Source organism: Anoplolepis gracilipes, chromosome 11 (genome assembly GCF_047496725.1).
Source record: "Anoplolepis gracilipes chromosome 11, ASM4749672v1, whole genome shotgun sequence".
In the NCBI taxonomy this organism is placed as follows: Eukaryota; Metazoa; Arthropoda; class Insecta; order Hymenoptera; family Formicidae; genus Anoplolepis; species Anoplolepis gracilipes.
In genome coordinates, this window is record NC_132980.1 from 2,975,137 (window position 1) to 2,986,646 (window position 11,510).

Here is an 11,510-nt window from a genome sequence, read left to right on the forward strand (position 1 = left end):
ATAATATAAAAGTAACTGTTTTTTTATTTATGAGTATATGTATAATTTATTATAAAATAATATATATATTATATAACTAGCCTTTTATTTTTTCATTACGTTCAAGTATTTTCTCCAATTTAACCAATTGATAATCCTGATCAAATTATAAAAATATATACATATATCTGGGTTAGAACGTCTTGCGACGCTCTAACGTCCGATGTTTAATTGTCATTCTCATCTTGTTTCAAAATCCTTCTGTGAGATTTCTTGCTCTTATAGGTTTCCGTATTTCTTCTCCCCATGTTTTCCTAGGTCTTCCTCTTCTTCGTCTTCCTGAAGGTATCCATTCCACTTTGTTTCAGAGGCCTATTGTCATTCATTCTCTGAACGTGTCCATACCAGATTAATTGTTTCCTCCCAATATCATTTATTATTGTGCCTTTTATTTCCATACGTTGTTTAATTTCTTCATTCTTAATTTTATTTCTTACAAGGAGTGAGTACGAACTGCGAAATCGCTTTTTGAATAAAGCATATACCATTCGATAGGGGAGGTTGAAGGTAGTAAAAGTGTAAGAGGGTTTGAGTGAATGGACCTTCGTTTCCGAGAAATTTGCATGTGAAGTTGAGCATTCGACCAGCGGTACGTTAACTATCATAGACAACTTTAACAAAGCATGAAGCGTGGTGGTTGGGCAGACTAAGGTGCGCGCGTTACTCTTTTTACCTCCGCGGCCGTCGAACGAGTCTTTCGCTTGTCGGGCCACTGTTCTTACCACTGAGCTATTCAGCCTCACACCAATATTTCTCTCGTCTATTTGTTTATAAATCTATTGTATCAATGATCGAAAATGCGATTTTTCAGCCCGCGTAAATTTAATAATTCGAATATATACAGGGTGTCCCAGAACAACCTTCCGTCCGTAAAATGACGTATTCCTGACACAATTTTAAGACAATTTTTCTTTTACCAAAATTTGATTTGAAGCGTAGTTTTTGAGTTATAAGCAAAAATAGTCAGCAAATCACACGTCAAATACAGAAGGCAGGCAGGAGCGGCGCGGCGCGCTGCGAGCGCGGGCGCAGCTGACCGTCCGACAGTGGTGATTACCACCGCATGAGTTGCTAACTATTTTATCTTATAACATAAAATTATGCTTTAAAATTTTGGTAAAGAAGAAAATGTCTTATAATTACGTCAGGAATAAGTGTTCCTTAAAATAACGTTACTTTAATAACCAAAAGTTGTTCCAGATCGCCGGCCGTCAGACGCTGCAATCAGCTGATTGCTACACGCGATGTGTGTATCGGTGAATCGGTAGTGAGTGAAAAAACAGTAAACTCGTTATCGCGTAATCTATATTGTGTCAATCAAGTGTTGTGTCTGTGATGTCTGTGTCATTCGTTTTTTTTTTAAATATTGATTGACTCTCTCAGTTGACCCGGAAAATCAATATATCCGGCGGATCCTGAACAAACTGTCATGCATAATTATTATAAATACTATATAATTAATACTATATAATATTTACCGCTTGTCCAGGTCATTTTTTAGCTTTAAACTAATAATAGCCTCAGCTATTATTAGTTTAAAGCTAAATAGTTTCAATGTTTTTTGCTTAAATTTTTTTAAAAAGTGCGCATAATTGTCAACAAATCATAAAGATTCACTAACGCACCAGCATAATAACGACAGTCACAAGAAACTTCGTAGCTCTCTTCAAGTCGAACATTTTTCCAACATTATATTATTCGATACTTATTGTAAATTATTTTAATATAGTTTATTCAATTTATTAACTTCATTTATTCGCTGAAGATGGTCAGAAATATCTGATCGAAACGTTCGCCAATTGTTAACACCATATTATAACTTTCAATTCAATAATTTTAATTTTATAAATAGATGTGATGTTACTACAATACTCAATCTTACAATAAGTTATCTCTGTATATTCACATATTATTGCTCTAATATTAAATATTTTATGTTTATTATTGTAATATTATAGAGCCTTTACGTTACTAACAATAAGTAATTCATTAATGTCAGTACAGAAAATATTACTAGTGAAATAATATAGATTTTTTTCCCATCTATATAATTCTAGCTTGTAACTCCTTTGTACTCATTAGTATTATATTTCCCTTGTATATTTAATTCAATCTACATGCACAAAAAAAAAGAAATATAATAAAAACTGTTTAAAATATAATTCTTTAGTAGGAGAAATAAACTAATAGATTTTACTGTCAAAGAGAATTTAAAAAAAAAATTAATGAGTAAAATAAATCAAAATTTTAAATAAAAACAATAAAATACATCAGTGCCTTTCTATAACGTCAAATCCATTATACACACAATTATAATTACTTCAGTACATTTTGCTTTTTTATAAAAGACTAATAATTTTCTGAAAATAAAATGCACAGTATGACAATAAAATAATTGAAAAAAGAAATATTATTCAACACTTTTTTTCGTTAAATTTAACAGAGTGACTTATGTTATTTTTTTCACCTTAGTGTTGACTGTGACCTTCTGGAATTGTAAATGCTGGGTCTCCTTGTGTAGTAAAGAAAAAAGAAAATAAATATGTATATGTATATTGACTTAAGAGTAAAAAATGTAAGCATTTTTAAAATTTATTAATATATAATAATAATTGTTTTATTTCATTACTTCAGTATCTCTTACATCAGTGGAAGCAGAAATTTTGAAAATTAGATATGTTTTAGATAAAATTTAATCAGATTAAATATACTTTAATTTTAATTACTTGTATATTTTTAAGATAACCACTTCAACATTTGGTTTTCAGTTTTAAATTTTATATTAAATAATAACCTCTCCCCAGCCAGTGGAATTAGTTCTTGTATTGTTTCTTTATCCAAAACTGGAAATACTTATTCAGTAATTTTTTATTCTGTAATCAGAGTGCGAAATTAACGGATAATTAGTTTGTTGAGTTAATCTCTACCGGATATTTTATATATAAATACGTGAAGTGCTGATCTGATACTTACTTTTTTCTGTGTATATGACAATGTGAATAATAATATAATAAAGCGTATGAAATATTCGAAATTACGGCAAATATGATAGATTACATTTTCGCAGCAAAGCTACATAGATGGAACTTACAGCTCACACGATATCAATGTGTGCGGCAGCTATCGAGTGCAAATGGATCAAGTAAAAGAGGTATAACTAAAATGCATTCTCAGTTTCATAAAATCGTAGCAATTTTGCGAGATCTTTAGAAGAGGCACTCACTCTCGATATGCGCAGCAACGGTTAATCGCAAATCAGTTATTATAGCGATAACAAAAACGCTGTAGATTTTAATAGAATAATCGAAAGCGCAGCGCGAAAAACATGGATAGAAGAACGTCGAGGAATGCGCGAGATGTTTGATTTTACGATTTAAAACAAATTAAAGAATGATGCAACAAGTGGTGAGATAAAGGAATAAAAAATTAGAATTATTATGTTATTAATAACATGAAATGAAAACATTATAACTTACCCTTGAATGCTTGCACAATTTCCTTAATTAAACCCCAACGCCTCAGCCGCTTGAAGACAGCATCTTGTTCGACTTGTTCCCCTTCTTCACTCATTTTTTTGAATACACTACACACACTCACGAAACGAATAGAAAAACGAGCGCACACAAAGCTGCTATGATAAAACATAAGACTAGTTGCTACGATACAACATAAAACTAACTGCTATAACAAATGACAAGCGCTACACGGAGTCGTTGTGGTCTGCTTACTTACAATTTGATTTGTTGCAGCAACAAATCTAAGTATTTAAATTTATTGACAACACACACACACACAAAGAACTTTAGTAATAAGAACTGTTATCGACATATTTGTTAAGGGGTTACACCACCTTGACACTTTCAAAAGTCGAATTTTTTTTGCTTAAAATATTCCTTGTAGTCTTAAAAATGATATATATTAGACCCGATTTCGAAATCGCAAAGGAAAATGATGTTTCGAGTAAGTAGCGCGTCACCGTGTTGCGCTACGTCGTGAAAGCGGTTTATTGAAAGAGCCTGTTACCTGCAAAGGGACACTTATTCTTATGAATTTTTTTTGTACCTGTAGATGGCTCAGCCAAAATTTTGACCGTTATTTTATACACGAGGTCAGTTGTAGAACGAACAGACGCCAAACGACGCTCAGCGTAAAAAATTGTTACGAAAAACTTTAAATGCGTTTTTCTCGAAACAGCATTTTTTGAAATGGCGAGCAGCATAAATTCGCCAATTTTTATCCGATCGACTTGAATTTTTACCCAGATCTTTATTTTAACATTATCTAGGACTGTACGTAGGATTTTTGTGATATCTTAAAAATTCTCGCCGCTATCGCTTTATTTCATTCAAATTTTTGAAGCCAAAAATGACTTTTTTTTTCAAATCGTTGCCATTTTAACAAAAATGCATATTTCTCAAAATGGCTACGTACATCCCTAGTTTTGAATATGTAGAAAATAAATATTTCTGTTTTTTTGTTCTACAACTAACCAGTGCTGAGTACTCGTGCCCGCCGTTTTACATGTCGATCAAAACCACGTACAAAAAGATAGCTATCACGCGATTAATTTTTATATTAAATACTTTAAAAAATATTTTTTATATTCTTCAATATACTCATAATAAACACTAAAAAAGAGTTTTTTCTTGTACAGTATAGTTTTCTTTAAAAAAATTCTTAAAAATGCTTTAAAATTTGAGGCTCCAAGGTGGTGTAATCCCTTTAATTTACTAACAGTGTCAGTACTTATGCCACACAATTTAGTAATTAGAACAAATAGAGAAAAGTAAATGAGGCTTGTTGCAAAGACGATGTGTGATTTGTTAAAATGACAAAAACTGGATGTTTATTTATAATAGTAACAAATTTATTGTTATCCTAAGCAAATTATAAGTCAGCAAATGAAAATTTGTAATAATTACAAAAGTGTTTCTCTCAGTGCGAGAAAAACGAAAAGCCATTTTACATATGAGTGGTTTCATTCTTTAAAATCATTTTTTAGCTGCAACTGAAAATTTCTAAATTCATATATTTACCTTCCGCCTCTTTCTGTGCAAAGGTTCATCAAAATCAGAATTTTTGGATTTGTGATGTTCTCTAGTCAATGAAGTCGTCATCGTTTTGAAGAAAAGTGTTATAAAATAGACATTTTCTTGTAAAATCTGCAATTTAAAAACAAATCATGGAAAACTTTTTCGAAAAGAAAATTGAAGAAGATAATTCAAGTTATAAATCTCGTGTGAGTGCGTGCATGTACAGTCTTGGTCAAAAGTATTAGGCACCTTTAAATTTTCCATTTCTAAAATTCTCAAAAATGAGAATAAACATCTTGGTAAAATACACCAAGAAAAATACATGCCCTGTGCACTCATCAATTTCGCAGAATAAATTATTTTCTACGAAATCGACGCATGAATATCCAAGTTGACTCTTATTTGTCAATTTCCTCTTTGTTTGTTTATTAAATTTAGTTTTAAATTAAATGAATATTATACAGCTCTAATAACCTAACCATCTTGAATAAATATGGAAACTGCAATTCGTTTTGTGCTTGAAGTTGTGATCGTATCTTACAGATTGCGTTTAAATTTTTTATATTTTTTTCTATATTATTTGATTTTTTTATTCTTTATGTCCGTAACAATCGAAATTATTTTCTCAGTTTTGGCATTAATATGAAAGCGATAAAATTTACGTACTAATGTTTGCTAATTGGAACAGAGAAAAAAAAGGAAAAGGAAAAAAGAGGGGGGGGGGGAGAGAGAGAGAGAGAGAGAGAGAGATTTTATAACAATATAAACTTTTACAAATAAAGTACATATTATATTAGTAATAAGAACTATGCATAATACATGGTAAATTATACATGAAAACATAAAGTTAATATAAATTATTTTCTCAAATTAATACGAATCTTTTTATTTTATAATATTGTGTTTGTATTATTTCCCACAGGTTTTATAGGGCGTTTTTTCATTGTCCGCGCGCGTGATGAAATAGTAATTCGGTAAATAATTAATAATATCGCTGTCTTTGAATTATTTCGGATTCACCGGGCCGACTTAATCACAAAAATTATCCAATCACATTTTAACCGGTCTTTAATAGTATCTTATTGGTTACATTTTGTAAAGTCTGTATCGATAGAAGATTGAGATTAAAAATTGAAGATTAAAATTTGATTATTTAAAAGTAAAAAATTTATATAACTATAGAGTAAGTAAGATAAGTAAAACTGACTACGTTTCTTGATTATGATAGCAATATTTTTCTACTTTGTTATTATTGAAAACCAATATCTTATATCAATTATATTACTATAGATATCTCATAATGTATTTTGTTCATTTTTTTCTTAATTATTCCCTTTATCAATGCATAAATCGGCTAAACAGTATTGATTTGTTTGTTCGTCAAAGACAAATTCGTACTCTTTATCTTGATAAACCGTTTTAAAATTACGATTCAATTCTATGTACGAGTCAGGATACATGGCTAGTTTAGGCTCTTCGTGATCGAGGAGCATAATCGTGTTATTTGTATTAACCACCTCGATACCTTTCGGATAATACAGATCCCATTTATCAGCTGGACATTGTACTTCTTGTCTACCCTTGTATATCAGCGTGCGATTTTTACAATCCCATCTTAGATGATATATGAATACATTCTTTTCCCCCTGTGCCCATAAATGTTCTCGTTCAAAGAACAAGATCACATCGTTATCTGTGTGTCGATATATACGTATCCATATATCTATAATGTGATTGTTGTAATCGCAAAGTATATATTCGTCTACGCTAAAATGGCCGCGTTCGCAATTCGGATCATGAGTGTAACGCATTTCGGCACAATTGTAAAAATGTCGCATCATTCCGATGTTGGCATACGAAAATACAAAACCTGCTTTTACAAGTTGACATCTATTCGGTGATGTGCGAAATGTCGTAGTTGTACTAGTTGTACTTGGAATTGTACAACGTTCTTTTACAGGTTGGCGTGGGTTTTCTTTTGTATAAAAGAATTTTTCATAAAAGAATCCGACATCCGGAAATGTAGGTTCGTACTCTTGGCCAGTAAAATGAACGTTTCTATATTGTACCCAATATTGTGCCATATCACAATACGTTTGATCCGACTCGTAATATGCTATCCACGAATTTTGTCCACGAACTACAAACGAGTAATCCTTACCATACATACGAATAAACAAACATGTGGGAATGACCTCTATACCGAGTTTGCTATCCTTATATGCGAATGATTTCAATGCATCGCTTCGAGTATAGAAGCCAATCGGTCCGTAAGGAATTGTCGGATGAGCCAGAATTTTTTTACACCTTTCCCATTTTGATAAGAAATTTTTCAGAATACAATTGTCGAAATAAAGAAGCGGCAGACTCATATTTTCTATTTCGCTCAAATATCCATAAGCTAAACAATCTGTGTGTGTGATATATGTATAATCAAGATACAATCCCTCTTTTTTGCATTCTTTGACGGGCTGCAATTTTATATAGTTGACAACGTACATATAATCCGGATGTTTAGAGGCATTTTCAATATCTCCGTTGTGATAATGCGCCACTATCCATGGTAATGCCATGTATACACTGTTAGCTTGATCACGACCCATGCCGAGCGATTTCTTTGGCGTTTTTATGATCGACAGTATCATGTAAATCGCTATTTTTTGGTTTTCTTTTGTTTCCGTTATTAACATGTAATAAAAGAGCATTAAGGTTGAACTGATAGAAAATTGATACCAATTGTTACCCCAAGGAAACACCTTGTCGTATTTGCCTTCCATCGCTTTTTGATATCGAGGCACAAAATCGTCCATGATGTCAATGCACTTCTTACGCCGTGCCTCATCGTTCTCTTTGCAAAGGTAGAAATATGCGCAACTATTCAGAAAACTGCACATATCTCCCAATACTTTGTTATCGGTATTCCATTCCGTATAGATTCCCGTATCATTACCACCGATAGTATATCTGTCTAAATTCTCCGGTTCCTTGGACGTACTCTTCAGCATCACAGCCTCCATCATATGCTCATAATTGAATCGTTCCTTTTGGAATTGTATAAATGGGTCTTTCATCTTATACTTATCGTTGAAACTGTAAGAATAACAATTTGTTTCGTAAAATTTAATCAGAGTCTCTAACATATATTACTTGAATAAAGTACAAATTGAGCAATATCATATTTAAATAAATGTGCAAATATACGGCCGATATTTCTTTTCTTTCAATCAAATTTATTATTTACGACAACGAAGTCGACTTGTTAGAGAAAAATTTGACATTTCAGAATTTGTTGATCATCATTTGATCTCATGGATTGTCAAATTCAATAGAATATTGAACATATTGTTTCTTTCAGAGTACAATGACGAAATGATGTATGTACTGTTATAAACATCAAACATGTTATAAATATGTCTATTTTCGAGAAAATGAAAAATTTAAGCTATTATCCGTATAGGTATACGAAATTCGAAAGGCAGATTCACAAAAGTCGCGTAATTAGCACCGGATCGTCGAAGTCAGTGTGCAAAAAAAATTATGTTTTTGTCAAAGACTCTTCGAAATATCGAATTCCGAGTAATACGAAACATACCTTCCCGTCTTATTCTCTGTTTCCATGTTAGAATACGATTGTTACGATAATCCAACAACTATTGTTGATTAGTAAATTTTCCTCATTCAAGAATTTTTTCACACTCCTAAAGGAAACAAGATTCTGCAATTAAGATAAAAATAAAATTTTTTAAATTTGCTTTCTCATATCTTGAATCATTCATTATTTGTAATTGGAATAAGTACAAAAAAGTCTTTGTTATGGACAGTGATAAGAAAGAATAATTTGTTCGGTTAAGAGAGTTGTCCATTTAAAAAAACCATCTACTTCCATACAATTACATTAGTTACAATATATTATCGAATTATTATTATCTTATTAATCAAATAAAATATATATCATCAACAAAAATGTTGAGTTTTTTGAATAAATACATTTTTCTTTTACAATTATAATAATAAAGTTATTTGCAAATTATAATATACAACAAAAAAGAAATTATGGCTTTCTTTTTCTTCTATGAATATGTATAGCTAATATGGTTATTATTAGCAGCATCTTCTGATACATTCGAAATCAACTTTTTCTCTAGGATAATGTCGAGAGAGATTAATTTTCATTATATTGTATCTATCTTTAATGTTACAGAGATATAAAACACTTTATAATCAGTGAATATAAGAAGTTATATGTACAGTAACTAATTTCTACAAAATTTTTGTATAATTTCATCAATTAATCAAATTTCATAAAACAATGCGCACACATTACTACAAAACAGTGAAATATTTTATACAGGGTGTCCCATTTTAATTCCTCCAGTCGAATATCTCGAAAACCAAGCCTGGAAGAGAAAAATGGTTCAGACATGTGTTGTATGGTTTCGAGGAGGCCATAAGATGGTACCATTGGTTTGACCTTGAAGAGTCACATGAAGGTCACGTTGCATATTCATAGCTTATCTTGAGAGCTTTCCAAAACACTATGATAAAATGTTTTTTCATGAAACACTTTTTGAGTTATAAGGCTTCAAAGTAGCAATATTTTGACATAAAATACAAGTTATCTCGTAAAATATTCATTTCTCGATTATCTTACCCTAATACTTTTATGCACAGAATAATGAGACGAATCAATTGGTGTAAAGAAAACACATAGTTATCTTTAAGAAAAAGTCTGAATTTGCAACTAGCAGTTACACATTTTTACTTTAACATAATTATGTGTTTTACTTACGCCAATTGATTTGTCTCGTTATTCTGTGCAAAAGTATTAGGCTAAGATAATCGAAAAATGAATATTTTACGAGATATCTTGTATTTTATGTCAAAATATTGCCACTTTGAAGCCTTATAACTCGAAAAGTGTTTAATGAAAAAAATTTTATCATAGTGTTTTGGAAAGCTCTCAAGATAAGCTATGAATATGCAAAAATATATAGGGTGTTCCATTTAAGAAATTCAAAATGACCTTCACGTGACCTTCATGTGACTCTTCAAGGTCAAACTAATGGCACCATTTTATGTCCCCCTAGAAACCATACAACTTTTGTCTAAAACATTTTTTCGAATTTTCCATATTTTTCGAGATATTTCACTGGAGGAATTAAAATGGGACACTCTGTATATACATAATACATATACATACTACATATATATAAATAAATTTAAGAACTGCTCTCTCGCTTTTTTGTGAAAATATCAATAAATATTTAAAAATTAGCAGAAATGAGACATGTTACATAAGTATTTGTGTGTAAAAATTTTCATAAGAAATTTAGAAATTAACAGAAATTACACATTATAACTATGTGTAAACTATATATTATATATTCGTAAGATAATGTACAATAAACATAATCCATATATAACATAGTCCATAATAAAAAATGATGTCAATTTATATAAAAATGTGATCAAAATCAGTAGTGCTTAAAATTAAATGTTATTAATTGTTATCATTGTAATAAAAAGAAGTTATAAAAAAAGAGACAATGTTAAGGAAAAAAGTAAAATAGCTATAATTATACAATTTTTCCGTAATGAATTCAACAAAATTTACATTGTTATATAAAATTGTAAAATATACAATTATAAAAAAAATTGTTAAGTTATTCGTGCCGATAGTTTCGATGCCTATCTATTCCGACTATTCCATTTATATTTCACAATTGCTTCAAGAGAGGTCAATGGTTCTGCTTATGATTTCGTACTGAGGTGTTAATTAATGACTAAGAAAATATTCAAATCTAAGAAAAAAGACTAGAAGGAAGATTAAGTTGACTTTTATTACTTATGATAATTTTCTCGAGAATTTGGCAGAACGAGATATTTTCGTTTGAGATAATAGTCTCGTAAGAGTACACAAGATGAAAAACTATATAAAAGTGTATTAATAAAATTGAATTGCACTGCGCAAGAAAAAATTGTATACTGAGAACTGTGTATTGTTTCCCTTTTTTATATTTTTTTTCAGGAGGAAGTTCCTCCCACTTTACCTAGCTTTTTGTTTAAAAATCTTCTATTGTCAGATATCAACTTATGATTAAGATCGTATTACAAATTATTTACATTTTTCGGTAAATTCTTTTGTAATTGATTTGATTGATTATGAAATTTTTGTTTTTCGATGATTTCTTTTATCGGTATTGCAGCAATTAGACTTAAAGTATCTCATCAACAATTTCGTTATCATTTTTTTGTCTTACGTCAAAAAATAACGTTAAAAGATATCTGATTATTGACTATTATTTCTTTATATTATAGTTCCTATTTGTATATAGAAGGTCGATAGTCAATTATCAAAGAGATTCATCATTGATTCATTGGCGTCTTTCTTGAGTTAGTCATCAATATAATTACTTATTGTAGTAAAACTGCATAAAA

The 11,510-nt window shown here is 30.4% G+C and overlaps 1 protein-coding gene across 1 annotated transcript; it reads right to left on the minus strand.

Annotated features, from left to right (window-relative positions):
* Window positions 1–6,394: 6,394 nt before the first annotated feature.
* On the minus strand, window positions 6,395–7,910 carry LOC140671365 (uncharacterized). Its single transcript, XM_072902612.1, has one exon. The coding sequence runs from the start codon at window positions 7,880–7,882 to the stop codon at window positions 6,395–6,397; it is 1,488 nt and encodes a 495-aa protein (XP_072758713.1). The 5' UTR covers window positions 7,883–7,910.
* Between the last annotated feature and the right edge of the window lie 3,600 nt (window positions 7,911–11,510).